A 14,877-nucleotide genomic window follows, 5' to 3' on the forward strand; every position below is an offset into this window, starting at 1 on the left:
TGAAGTACGAGTTTCTTGAGGAAGTTTCCCTTTCCATTAAGGCTCATGGCTGGACTTGACTTAGGACTATTTTTGAACAGCTAGTTTGATGGTGGAATGCAGTACAAAACATGGAGTGGCCATAAATAAAATGTTAAGGTCAGAAATGGAAAGGCAATAGAGTGCGCCACTAATGTAGTTCACCGGGGTCAGGGCACCAATGTTGATGACATGGAATGTTTCATAAATACACACACACACACAATATTTGCAACAAATAACATGCAAATATAAAAATCTAGTTAATTTCACGCAATTGTCTTTGGTTTTTTTTTTTTTTTTTTTAACCCTCTTGAATAAAATTTCATAGAAATGCTGATAAATGTTGAAATTCTTTACTTTTTCAATTGGCATACAATAGAATTTTTAAACCTAGATTTTTTTCCCCCCCATCAGTATTGAAAATCTAGTTAAATGGGCTACATTTCTGCAGAAAACAAGAACAAACTCTTGGGCTTGTTCGTAAATAATGGTTGGAATCAAGTTATTAAAAAAGAGGTTTAAAAAATGTTAATTCCTATGACCCTAAGGGTGCTTCTTTCACTGAACATTAAGCGTGAGTAAGGAATGATGATGATGATGAATATGAGAATGGAAGGCAAGAGAGAGTCTTGTAATCACTGTTGGACCAAGGCTACCTCCAACTTCCACTGTTGGAAGCCCTATAAATTTAATACTCCTCTGAAAAAAGTAAAAAAGCTCAGGTACATGTCATGAATGCAGAGTTTTCCCTCTTATCATTATAATAAATACTATGTAATTCTATTGCTTAGTTTGAGTTATATTCCTGTTTTTTATAGGTACAAGGTTACCTATAAATCAAGACATACTATAAACTACACAGTGTGTAGTTAAATAAAAATGAAGTCCGAACTGTTATGACTACTCTATAGGACAAATCCGTTTTTATTCTCAGCTGTGCTTGCTTTGTAATTTGTGATTTTTGTCCTTTGTAAAACTCTCTTGGCAGAGATACTCAAACATGCTCACTTTGTTGTCCAACATTTTAGTAAACGTGCTTGGGAAGTCACCCAGTATACACATTTTAATAAATATCTTACTGTCTAAGAGGGAAACAAACACCTACTGGAGATTTTCTGCTATTACCACCAGAATTTACAGAAATTTGCTTAAGAATATAGCCTCATTTTTAAACATGTACAGGCCAAAACTAGCCTAAAGGAATGCATTGGAACTCATTTATATCTGCATGTATTTTGTTTTTGTTTCCAAAAGTACTTCCATTTTGTTGTTTACTTTGTTGCAAAAAAGAGAGAATAACTGGAATGCAGAGGGAAAAAAGGTGGGCAAATGACTGGGTTTTCTGTACCTTAAGATTATCAGACATGGATGAAATATACAGTGGTGTCAACGATCATGGAAAACAAGATAAATATTTTTAAGACCACATACTATAAGCACTAGATAATATCTGGAGTTTTCTAACAATTTTTTCCAGCTCACTCTCCTCTCTTGCTACTCATCAACTTGAGACACTAAGCCAATGGTTCTCGACCCTGAGCTTCTGTACCCCTGTGTACTGTAGTTTTTATTTATTTATTTTTTTGCAGCCAGTCTCTTAATTATACTTTCTCAGGCAGCTGAAGATTCAAAGCACTTCAAACCAGATGTGTTACTGGGTTTCAATTGATTCATACATAATTTATGACTTACAAGTATACATACAAGTATGCAGATTTTCTTGTTTTTTCAACTTAATCACTTTTATATTATTTCTTGATTTAAGATTCAGGTTATGTGTGTTTAAATGGTTTATGAATGTAAGTATCACAATCCAACACTTCCTTTTGTAAAGATAGCAGATTATTTTCTTTTGAGGAAAACTGATTTCCCACTTTTCTGTCTGAACCCTCCATTAGCGCATTTTACAGACCAAGAAAGTGTCGGCAGGCTATTGGTTAGTGGCAAGGATAGACACGTTCCTCCTCCAATCGGTACTTTCTCCTCATCACATATCTGTATGACCTTTATTGCGTAAAGAAAGAAATTGTCGAGGCAGATGAGCAACACACACCGAGTCTTGGAGGGGGACAATGTTGCCAAAGAAGTTCGGTATACAACTTGAAATGACTAACCTTTAAAGAAAATGTTTTAAAAATACGTTTTAATTATTACTGTTCAGATAGTACATTTTCTAAATTCTAATTTTTAGTGTTCCTTGAGATGTGCCAACACAAGGAACTGAGCTGCCTGTACGAAGGTAGAGAAACGGAAACAACATTAAATGTCTAGAATCCTTTTCTAAGATCATTAAGTGGTTCTGGGAAACAGTGTTGATACTAAAAGCTTTGTGGGAATGTTGAATCTGATCCCCTGGCTCATTATGGTGCCAGTGGTCCCAGCTCAGGAGAGACCATTTCTATCGCCATCTCCATTGCATTGCATCGTAGAAAGGTGTGGAGATGTATCAGTCTGTATGTAACTTGTGAGGCCTTAAGGACTATGAAAAAGGGAGATTTTACAGCGATGCTTGGAACAGTCTTTCGAAAAGGGCTAAACCTGGCTGGCTTTGGGAAAGACTTGAGTACCAAGTGTGAGCAGCCAGCTTTCCTCATAGCCTCAGGGGTTTACATCCTTGTCAGTAAGACTCACGCTTGGAGTTCTGCTGCAGACTAACGCTTCGTTGGAGTTTATTTAATGTCCCATTTGTAAATGGGAGAAAGCCAGGCTCTCCTGAAAGGCTGTACTTGTAGTGTAGAAATAGCTGGTTATGGGAAGGAAGCAATCCTATTTATAAACCCTTTTTCTTGTCAGCATTGCCAGCCCCAGTGTTTACTCGTGTGGAAGGGCCTCTCACCCGACAGGCATTGAAGGTTGGGTACACAGCATTTGCCACATCTCTGAGACTGCCTACTTTTTATACCCTCATGTTTGTCATTGATTGAAAAATCTCTCTCACTGTGACTGAGCATAGTAACTCAACTTCTCTTTAGAGTAGACAATATTTTATTGAATTTAGACAACCTTCAGTATGGTAGGCCCCTTCCAAATGTTCTACAGTAAAGTGTCATTGTAAGGGCACTTTGAAGACTACCAAAAGCAGTTCAGATATTATGGCTGCATTCTGACACATGCTGTGAGCTTTGAATAAAAGCCGCTGGTTCAAGTGATTAAAAAAATAGTATAGATGGAAGCAAATGCCCGACATCAAGATATACGAGCAAAGCAGAAAATTACAAGTCTTTTTGGTAGGTTGCCGTAAATGATCCAGCAAGGACTTTTATGAACCCCTGTTTCTTGTGGTGTTTGGTTAACATTTGTTTTAATCAAGTTCTGGCACATGGGTAAGGGATTTGTTGAGACACATGCAAACAAAAGTGTTACACAGCACAAAGGCAGTGGTGTGTTTTATGGCAGCATATGTTGGGAGTATTGCTTTAGTCACGTGAAATGCAGCTTACATCCTGGGATTCCCACCACCCTGGTCCCCTTGCTGCGGCTTGGATCCCATTTAGCCTTTATATCTGTCTCTGCTGACGTCTGCTCACTGAACAATGTCATCAAACTTCCTGTTTTTCGTTTCAGTGGAGAGCCACTTGTCCAGTTTATATGAAGGGCCTTTGTGGCAAGGAGATCCATAGGACCGGATGCACCCAAGAGACAGGATATGGGGTTAAAGGCAGCAATGCTAAGTAAATACAGTAGGTGTACAGAATTTAGCTTCACTGTCTTCCTCTGCCTGGAAATATCAGTCTGCTAAATAATTTAATTTTAAACCTTTGTTTGTGTTAAAGAGGGTAGAAAACACTGTTAAATTCTGGAATTGTAGCAGCTTTCAGGTGAAAGGTTTCGAAGCATATAAAGGTACTGAGGGATGTTATGTAGTCAAAGTATTATGTCTATTATATTTCTTAGATGGCGATAAATACTAAGGGAATTGTGAATAGAGGTTGTTGTGTTCATCTCAGTCTTTAGTGTTGTTTTTATGTTTTCAGAGGTGAGTAGTAATGAGTTAAATTTACTTCCTTGCTTGTACTTAAATGAATTTCTGGACATTTTACTTTTCAGAGTAGTTTTTGGCATTGATACTTTTTACTTTTAATCCAGTTCATTTGTAAAGAAAATGTATTTTTCTTGTGATACAGTTCTATCATCTCTTTTCAGTACTTTTGAAGGTAAACTCTGAGGGGAAAAACTGACATTACAAATGCTTAATAAGTTAGGGATCCATATTGTGAGAATTGATTTTTTTATGAGTGAAGCAGGTCTCAACCGTTTTTATTTATTTGTTTGTTTTTTTTCTTTGAATCTCTTCTGTAATAGTAATATCAAAATTATGTGTTCTATTCAAGTGACACTGTTTAGGAAGCTTGAATGTTGAAATCCCATCTGAATATATTCATTTAGAATAAAAATGGGGACAGCAAACTTAGTTAAATTTAATTTGTGCAGTGCTTTTTGGAGGTCTTCATTTTTGTAGAAGCGTGTTTTGCCAGGAAACAATGTGCAGGGTGTAGAACATGTGACAGGTTGTGATGTCATAAGTATTGGACACAGACATTTACATTTACATGTATTCATTCAGCAGACACTTTTATCCAAAGCGACGTACATCTCAGAAAATACAATTTGTACGTTACATTAGGAGAAAGGGAGGCATAGTTGCAGACGTGTGATTAAGTTATTTTCTTTCCACTATATGCACCGATGCTCATCACACGAGTAGCTGAATAAAACTCAGAATAGACGATTCCTGATCACATTCCAACAATTTTTTTTTTTTTTTTTTTTTTTTTTTTTTGAGATACACATTTACGTACATTACAGGAGTATTGGCTGTGTAAAGGCTTATCCGGGCAGGCTCATAAAGTTATAGTACATTTAGTATATAGAACATTTACACCGTACATGAGCTTAAGAGATCATGGGTGAAGTGAGTCTGGAAGAGGTAAGTTTTCAGACCCTTTTTAATTGTGGTCAAAGTTTCAGCAGTTCTGAGTGAGAGGGGGAAGATGTTCCACCACAACGGAGCCAGAACTGAGAACCTTCGTGCTTTACCTTCCATACGTGGGACCACCAAGCGGGCAGATATGGAAGAGTGAAGCAGTCTGTTTGGGGTGTAGCGAATGATCAAGTTTTGTAGATAGCTGGGAACAATTCTATTGATGTATTGGTAGACCGTAACCAGGGTCTTAAATCTGATCCGAGCAGACCACAGAAAGAAGACCAGTAATTAAATGATATGGATGATATAAATTAAAGATAAGGACAGTATGTTTTTATTATAAATCTCTCAAATTTTATTAAAGGGGCAGCAGGTAGTGTATTGGTTAGAGGTGCTAACTTTGCCCTTGGAGGTCACAGGTATGAATCCCACCTCCTCTTGTAGTACCCTTGAGTAAGGTACTTCCTCTGAATTGCTTGTTAAAGAACGACCCAGTTGTATAAATGCATAAATAATTGTAGGGATGGTAAGACACTTTGGAGAAAAGTATGAGCTAAATAAATAAATGTAAAGGAGTTCAGAGATACATTAATATTAACTGGTATATTCATTAATATGCTAATGAAATATCCCTTGTAATTGAGACAGCGTCATGGCCAGCCATGGCAGCGCACAGATACTGCATTTTTCTGAATGTTAATTTTATTTGATTTTAATGAAATATTTCCATTTACTTAAAACATAACAGGGAGAACCTTTTAACAAATATTTGCAGACTAATTCTCTGAACTTATTTCCCATTGTAATTGAATGATAAATGTAAGTTTTGAATACTGTGAATGCATTTTTACTAAATTTACAGTAAAGCTGGCTAAGTTTCACACTTTAGTCTTGTTCCCCCTCATGGAACACAACCACATCCCATGTGAACCAGCAGTCGGCTTATGTGTGAGTTATCCAATCCAATCCAATCCAAAAGGTATATTGCCAAAACATCCAATATAAGCTGAAACTATATACTTGCTACACATCCGCCTACACTTTGCACACGCATTGTTGTCTTTGCCAGATGATGTCATTCTCACTTTACGTGACCTCAGCATCCATTCGGAAAATGTTACAGTAAGTTGTTGCTCTTCTCTTGTTTTGTAGCTAGCTTGCTACCTGTTCACCGACCAGGAGACCTATCCAGAATGTCAGTTAGCATTAGCAGTGCAACATCACGTAACTAGCTATGCTGAGACGCCATTTAGCTAGCTGCAATAGCCTAGCTATATAACTAACTACTAACACCAGTATTTGCTACTCTGCGTTTAAATGTCCTAAACAAACTGCTAAATAACATCAAATCAGCTAGCCTGACAGAGCAAAGGAAGATTAGAGAATCTGCCCTGTTTTGGATTTTGAATGTCTGAACTGACTGGCCTTTATTTGTCACTGATTTGGATACTTTGTGTCTGGGTTTGTTATCGTGGGGCACTTTGCAGAGTAGCACTCAGCGATAATAACTTGTAACCTAAAGGTTGTCTGGAGCAGTTGTAAATTGTTTATGATAAAGGTGTCAGCTAAATCGCAAGTGAATGATGGAACTGTTTTTGGTGCAGAGGATAATGTAGTGCTTACAGCCACTATCTTGCAATCAAAGGATAAGAGTTTACATTCCTGCTCCTGCTGTAGTACCCTTGATCAAGGTACCCACAGTTGCTCCAGGGAAAATTACCCAACTGAATAAATAGGTAAATAATTTTAAATAGCTGTGAGTTCCCTTAAACAAAGATGTCAGATCAACATGGTACTTGTTACTATGCACCCATTTATATAGCAGGGTATTTTTACTGCAGCTGTTCAGAGTAAGTACCTTGATCAAGAGTGCTACAGCAGGTGGGGGGATTTGAACCTGGGGCTTTCTGCTTACAAGGTGACTGCTCTGAAATGTATGCTGTGTGGAAGCACAGTGCAGCGTAGGTAGTTATAGCCATTGCAGTCTGAAGGTTCCCTGTTTCAATTCCACTTGTGCTTTAGTACTCACCGTCAGTTGCCCCAGTAAGAGTACAGTGCTGTATGAATGGGAGATGATTATGATTTGCTTTTCCTACCATGCGATCTCTCTTGGACAAAGGCATTCAGTTAAATAGAGAATAATACTAATTTGGATGCGTGGGATATAGTAAAAGTGTCAAAAATGTCTGACTTTTTACTTGGCAGATCTCAAGAGAGAGAAAAAATACATTTCTGCCAACCTGTTGCAGTTTGTGTCCCTTTGGTAGTGGGTGTCCTTTAATTTTTCCAAACCAGGTCTTTGCTGTCACTAGCACAATCAATTTACTGTCTGAAAGTACGGAATATGAGCAAGATGCCAAATAAGTGGCTATTGTGAATGCTCACTCACACAAATATGCCTGTTGTTGGGAAGATGAGCATAAATTAGACCCGGGGGTGGTCTCTGCCGAGGCATCATGCGGCCACCCTCCACGTCGGCATCACCGTGGGGCCGTCCCCGCGCTGCTCTATTTCGGCCGCGTGGTCGGTGTGGTTGAGCCACAGTGCTGTGTGAAGGGAGGCCCTGAAGGAGGGTAGTGTTGAGGGCTGGGCGATTCCCGTTACACAACAAGTCCTGGAGCTCCGCCGAGTCTGTCACCATCAATTACGAGAGGAAATTGTTCCAGGGAGCCGGCGAATTGCACTCTGCCTGGCTCACGCTGCAGCGCCATCAGATTCATTCAAACGCTGACCCTCACCTCATCCCTGCTCTGGATGCAAATACAAAAACCGAAATTGGGACGTGATTTCTTCAAGCAGTTAATATAATTGTTTAAATTTTTGAAAATACTTTTTGAAAAAAGTGCAAGCTAATCTTTTGTGTACTGTAGAACATGGAGCATTTGTTTAAATGCAGCATCTAAAGCAGGTGGTTTGAAGCAAAAAAAAACCAAAGAAGTGTAAGTTCTAAATATCTGACAAGAAGAAATCTGAAATTTGAATAAAATTAGATTAGAATGCACTGCCTTGTCTGGAGGGACATAAGAAGGGCATCTGAAGTCCTGTTTGAGGCTGACAGATGAAGGTAAAATATGGCTAATTCTGGGAATGCGTGCACTGAACATGCTGATCAAAACAGAATCTGCCATCGACTTAAGACCGCTGAGCCAAGACTGCTGTCAGTTTACACATAAAACTTTCTGTGCTCACTAGTCTTTTTTTTTTTTTTTTTTTTTTTTTTTCTCTGTCTGTTCAAGGACGATTGTGTGTTTGTGATTCCTCATTCGTCATGTTCTGCTAAACGTAATACCATATCAGCCGTACAGCCATTAGATTTTGTGTACCTGCAACGCTTCATTCTCATTGATCCCAGGTTTGGGGACAGAAAAAGGCTCCCTGTTTTGTAAGAAGTGGTTTTAAAGCTGCTCTGCATTCAAAATTCCACTGTGAGTGTTTCTCACATGCCCAGTTTGTTTACTGAGAGATGGAATTCTGGAGGGATAGCTATCCAGCAGAGGGCCAGGTTGCCATGGTTACTAACCCCTATGTGGCGTTCCATTAGGAGGAAGGAAGCAAAATTATTAGCAGACAGAACATTCTTTCCTTCATTTGGAGGAAAGTCTGATGTATTGAGTTACCTTGTTCTTGTGCTAATAACAATCTTTTTCATGTGTTTTAACAGTGATACATTTCAAAAGGATATCAAAAAATGACATCCCTCTATAAACACATATACAAAGAGGTGTTTTCTTGAAACATCTGTCTGATACATGTAGTAGACATTACAATATGAATGTTTGAATATAACTATAAATGGATAAAGTTTTTTTTTTTTTTTTTTTTTTTTTAAGAAATATTTGAGTTAGTGAAGTATTTATTTTTATGGTTATTGGAATAAAAGTTTGTAATATGTATTTTTGCTCTCATATCTCGCAGGCCGCATTTACAGAGGTGCAGTTTGGACCAATGAGGCTATATGAAGATCAACTTCAGGTACAACATTAACTTCCTCATGGACTGATGCTAAGCTAAAGGAACTCTGCTGGTGTGTCTTTAAATGTTGTTTTACACTTCCAATATTAAGGAAATTTGTTGTTACTCTTTTATTGCTTAGTTAGCATTTTTCTTTAAAACAACATACAGCTTTTTGTATACAGTACTCTTTTTTTTTTTTTTTTTTTTTTTTTTTTTTTTTTTTTTTTAAAACTCCGAGATCCTAAGTGCATATGTTAATTCGATTTAAGTTAAAGTGCACACTGTTCTACAGCAGGGATCCTCCCAATGTCCACTTGAACCAGCAACCCTCAGGTTTAAAGTCCTGTGCTTACTGTTGGCTGTGCCATTGTGGCACAGGAAAAAATTACCTGTAACTCTTTTCCATGCAGATATAAACATTAACTAAATGTACTGAAGAATTAACCTACATTTTAAAACAACCAAGACTATGGCTACCTAAAAATCAGAGTATATGTGTTTAAAACAAAGACTTAACTGTAGTTTTTGTATCTATTCTCGCATCCTAGTGTCTTGTATTTTTCCATTTCATGACTCAGTGCTCAAAATAGTTAGATTCTTCTCATAATCATTTTAATTGTTATGATAAGCTTCCCTAACATTATGTTCAGGAACTGCCTGATCGGTCATTTGAAATAAACACTTTGGATTTTAAAAGCATCTTGTGTATCAGAGTCCTCATGATTGCATGGGATTTGTTATACAATGCTATGAACATGTTCAATGTGCAGTGCATCGTACAGCTTGTGGCAGCCCTATGACTTTTCAGACAACAGTAAACAAGCACTCTTAAAAATTATAATAAAAGTTGTTAATAGATACAGTGCGAGAAGAAAAATTTGCTGAACCAGACCAAAAGTGATTTCTGGGTCTACGTATGTGATATAGGAGAAGGTTGAGGGGCCTGTGTTGTCATTGCAGTTGTGACATTCACTGCGTGTTCAATGTTTCATTATGCCATGTTTCCCCTTTTCCTGTGTCTCATAGTGCTCTGTGAATGGATGAGTAGAATTTTTTTTTTTTTTTTTTTTTTTTTTTTTTTTTGGTGATTTTGTGAATGTCTTTCCAACTGTATATTGGGAAATGCTGATTTTTCTTAAGAAATGTCAGAAAAATAATTAGCAGCACGGAATGTAGTCTCTTGCGTGCAGTGTGAATTGAGTGTGCATGGCAGAGCGGGAGGAAATAAATCAAACCAACATGTCACAGAGAATGCACTTTTGCCTACATTTTTCTGTGCTCCAGTTTTAGAGTAGATAAGATTTTGCCTACTAACAAGGGATGAAGAAAATTTTTTTTTCAATTAAAGTCAGTTAATAGAAAGCAGAATAAGAATGGGAAGAAAAAACAAATCTCACCACCTGACATAACATTACTGTGCCCATTACTCTGAACAGTTTCAAACGTAAGCTTCTCTTGTTGGACACATCTTAAAACTTAGGAAAGTTACCCCAGAGGCTTCTTCATCAGCAGACTTTGACAGCATGGTAAAGCTAGGTCCAGAGCACTCTGTTTCACCTGAATGCTCTGTGCTGATACTTCAAAGAGTAATTACAGTAGGAAAATGAAACTGGGAGATTTCCCTTTCCTGTTTTTGTCATTTTAGCTTCACAGATCATCCTATTATTCCCCTCCTGCTCACGAGACCTGCTTGTGTTTTTTAAAAAAAAAAAAAAAAAAATCTGATTTCTAGACATGGGGAGAATCTTGCCCATTCTCTCTAATAAGTTAGCAACCATTTTCTTGTTTTCAAAGTAATGACACATGCCTGTCTTCTTAAACAAATCAATTCTTGGTTTGTAGACGTGTGTGTGTGTGTGTGTGTGTGTGTGTGTGTGTTTATACTTAGTATAATATCTCAGATGAGCGCTTGAGTATGTTCATACTTATACTAAAGTGACAAAGCAGCAGCATAGAATGGGTTTGCAAGTGTACAAATGTAAGTCCTTGCAGAGTTATAACAGCACAGTAAAAGTGCAAGTGTGCAAAAATTAAAACCATACATAAAGTAATCTTGATTGTCATTCTGTGCAATACAATGAAATTTTGTGTCGCAACCATCGGAAAACAGCAGCACTTAAATAAATAAGGGTGGAACCAGTGTTTTGTATTTTCGATTCATTCACTGGTAGGTTCATTTATTAACAATATTGATCATTTCAGCACATGTTCAACCCAATCATGATGCTATAGAAAACAATGCACTTAAAAATGACCCCATGTATCATTTAAAAAAAACAAAATGCGCACTTGTATAATTACTTGACAATATATTCTTAAGTTGACTTGAATGGGACACTGCTTTTCGTTTTCTATCAAGACTTGGCAGAATATTAGTATAAGAAGTATTAAAACAATGGGTAAAATCAGAGAATTGCAGAAACGGCAAAACTTATAAATTACACCAATTTTATTATAGATGACAGAGCAGTGCTAAGCACCACTATGTCTGTTTAATGTCATACTTTACTTGTGTGTTTATTTACAGTGTGGACAATTCATAAAGAAAGTTTTTGTACCATTAAAATGTTTTAGGGTCATTAATGAAGTGGGTGATGTAAAAAATTAAAACTTGTGTAATTTTGCTTTTGGCCTTTGTCAATGTATAGATTATTGTCAATGTTCTGGTTTCAACACATGTATGTCAGAAGTCCAACTTGTTTTTCTTCAAAGCCCAGGCTGCATCTTGCAGCCATAATGCAAACTTCTAGCTGCTAAACAAACTTTTCATTCCCTGAATTAATGCTTTGTTACAAAATATTTCACATATAGCTACATAGGTGTGGAGTTAAATAGTTAGGCAGGGATCACACTCTATATAGCTGGTTGCACTCAGACACTCTGGCCCTAGCCTGTCTGCCTGTGTGTCTGACCTTGCCAAGCTCTGGAAGTAACTAGTTTTGGTCAGAGTGACCACATCTGTAAATGTGGCTGTAGACAAAACGGCAAATGACCCTGCTACTAGGAGACATAACATGAAGTGATATCTGCATGGAAAAAGCAATCTTCACAAAGTGCATAGAAAATAATGGTCCAGTACTGGAAGGGGAGATAGTTAGTGCACACAACAGACTGGCCGTACTGTGTGGGAGCATTCACTATGCATTAAAGGGTCTTCCTTGTACACCCTTCTTCAGCTTTTTGAATCTTTTCTTCCCCTCTCCGAACCAGGTATTGTTAGTTTTTGCCAAAGAGGACAGCCAGAGCAACGGCTTCAGCTGGGCCTGTGAAAAAGCCAACTTCCGATGCACCGTTGCCAGGACCCCTGAGTCCGCGCTGGAGTGCTACCTGGACAAGCACCACGACATCGTGGTCATTGATCACAGACATTCCAGATACTTTGACGCAGAAGCCTTGTGTCGGTATGTTGGCGCAAGGCGCTTTTTGCAATCCCAGCCAGCATTTGGTAAATCAAAGAAGAAGCAAGTCATGCGTTAAATACCCTCGAGGTATTAGGTTAACCTTGTGTTCAGTCATAAAAATATAGTATATTTTCATTATATGGTAACACAACATGTTTATTAGCGGTTTTATATATAATTATATGTAATGTGTATGTGTGCAAAATATTATTTTATGTTTTCATCTCTATAGGGGAGTTGTGCTAGCTGTAACAGCTCGGCATTACATTCAGAATTCTTTCCAGACAGATGTTTTTGCTAGCTGAAATTGTTTGATTACATAGCTGCTGTTGTATGACTTCTCCATGGAGAAGTTTTACCTGTTTTATCTTGTTTCATCTGATTTAAATGTGTGTTGCTATAGCATTATATCATATTTGTTGCAACAGACACTGGAAGAGAAGCAAACATCCCTGTAAAAAGGAAGATAAAAATACAAAACAGGCCTTGGCCTGTGGATATTCCTTGACCACAAACCAGAGACTTCTGTGGTTTAACTTCAGTCATGTGTCAGCAAGGCTGAGTCCCCCCAAGAAAGTGACTTTAAGTTCTGTCTTTGGGTTCCGCAGTAAGGCTAAAACAAGTTAACGAAATATTCACTTAGCTGGCCTGCTAACGTAGTTAATGTTCCCCAGTCTACGCATTGAGCACGTAAGCTGGGCTGGTGCAGAGACTTTGTAGCAAGACTCTTCCAGTGGCTGCCAGCAGTTGATTGCAGCTGGACAGCACATTCCTTCAGAGGCACACTTTATTTACAGAAGGGGATTCTGCCTTGGAGAATCAGACTATGAATAACTGAAGAAACATTAATTTGGTGGTTCTTCCACTGCCCCATGCACTAAATTGCTCTCTTTTTCTTTTTTACATTTAGGTCAATAAGAGCTGTAAGCTTTTCGGAAAACACTGTGATTGTTGCCGTCGTGAAAAGGTATGGGATAAGCATGCTGACCTCGTGCCCCTGTTGGTTGTTCCAAGATGCACCATATTGATTCAGACACTAAAAATGTTAGTACACTACATCAGCGTTTCATGTGGTTCTTCAGAAAAAGTCCTGAGAGTAAAGTTGAGGCAACACTCTTCTACATGTTGCCTGAAATGTGTAACATGACCAGTATGTAGGTGTGGTGGGTGACACTGCATCAAAAGCTTTAAGTGACTATGTTCTGTGGAAAATTGTAAAACAGCATTTGATTTTGTGCACTCTGCAAATGTGGTAACTATATCATGTTCCTCTGTACCTTTTATGAGCAACATGTGGAACAGTGTTCCTTCAGCTTATGGAAAACGTAGTGCATCACTTTTAACTGCCATTGTGGTTATTTGTCCTGTGTTTCTGAAGGCCGGAACGTGAGGAGGCCTCAGTGATGCCCCTGATCGCTGCGGGTTTCAGTCGGGTGAGTGAGGCTCAGCAAGGCAGCTGCTTCTCTTTCGTGGAGCCTCGTCTGGGCCTGGGTACGGTCCGGGCCTGTCTGAAAGGCAGCTGTCTTTACAGCTGGCTGCTGCCCGCAGATCCAGAGCATGGTTCATACACACTGGAGAGGGCAGGGAGGCAACAGAAACTCAAATTGAGACGAGATGCTCCTCAGTTGACTTGTTCTTTGCCATGAGGCAGCCGTGTAAACAAACCTTGGACAATGTGGTTATTTTTACATGTTTAAAATTAGATTGTGTGCTGGTGTCTTAAATAGATGTGCACCAGTGCACTTTTGCAGGAGACAAAGCTGCGTACAAGCTGTGTTGGGTGGGTGCAAGCTGAATGTGCTGCAATAGAACAGAATACGAAGTGTCATTTTCTTTGTGTGTCACGTTGTACCATTTAGAGCCCTTCATGTCACTGTTTATCACTACGGCTGAACAGTGATTTCATCAAAGCAAACGGTTTCAGTTTTGCATTTCAAATGGAAAATATGTGGTTTGGTTTGTGGGACCAACAAGAGCAGTCCTTTCAGAATCAGGCATGGTTTACTGGGTCATCAAGTGAGGGTATCAAATGAAACATAGCCTTGAGTAATGCCCTCCTGCCGTGATGTAGCTAATCAAATGCTGTACGTACCTTGCTAATTCCATGGAAAGGAGCAAGAGAACTAGTCAGATGCTATTTCCAAGCAGGCAATGCTGGTATGAAAGGTTTATTTATTTTAGATGAAATATACAATGTACAGTCAGCCCATGTCCAGAAGATCACCTTGTCAATGCTGGTTGCCTCTTTCCTCGTGCCCACCCCCAACCCCTAATACTGTCAGAGGTATGTGGAGAATGCCAACGTGATGACCTGCTACAATGAGCTCATCCAGCTGGAACATGGTGAAGTGCGGGCTCAATTCAAGCTGAGGTAAGCCTGCAGGAGCCAGGAGAGCAGCCGAGTAGCCTCCACCGGAGCACACGTCTTGCAACATGAGCAGTTACGGGAGTATGCGTGGCTTCTCCCAATTTAGACAACCATTTTCTGGCTCCTATGGTTCCTCATTGCTCAAAACTTTTTCACATGTTTAAGTTGTTTACTCAGTCAGCTGCTGGACTTCAGTTGGTTTGTTAGAG

General features: G+C 38.7%; 1 protein-coding gene across 3 annotated transcripts in view; it reads left to right on the forward strand.

Annotated features, from left to right (window-relative positions):
- LOC108941181 (high affinity cAMP-specific and IBMX-insensitive 3',5'-cyclic phosphodiesterase 8A-like) overlaps positions 1–14,877 on the forward strand; it is a 55,784-nt gene that overhangs the window by 27,047 nt on the left and 13,860 nt on the right. For all 3 annotated transcript variants that reach the window (XM_018763814.2, XM_018763815.2, XM_018763813.2), the window contains exons 2-6: positions 8,861–8,917; positions 12,110–12,300; positions 13,211–13,267; positions 13,679–13,733; positions 14,583–14,671. In XM_018763814.2, coding sequence (XP_018619330.1) covers positions 8,861–8,917; positions 12,110–12,300; positions 13,211–13,267; positions 13,679–13,733; positions 14,583–14,671 — 449 coding nt within the window. The remainder of the gene's footprint in view (positions 1–8,860; positions 8,918–12,109; positions 12,301–13,210; positions 13,268–13,678; positions 13,734–14,582; positions 14,672–14,877) is intronic.

Source organism: Scleropages formosus, chromosome 11 (genome assembly GCF_900964775.1).
Source record: "Scleropages formosus chromosome 11, fSclFor1.1, whole genome shotgun sequence".
Lineage (NCBI taxonomy): Eukaryota > Metazoa > Chordata > Actinopteri > Osteoglossiformes > Osteoglossidae > Scleropages > Scleropages formosus.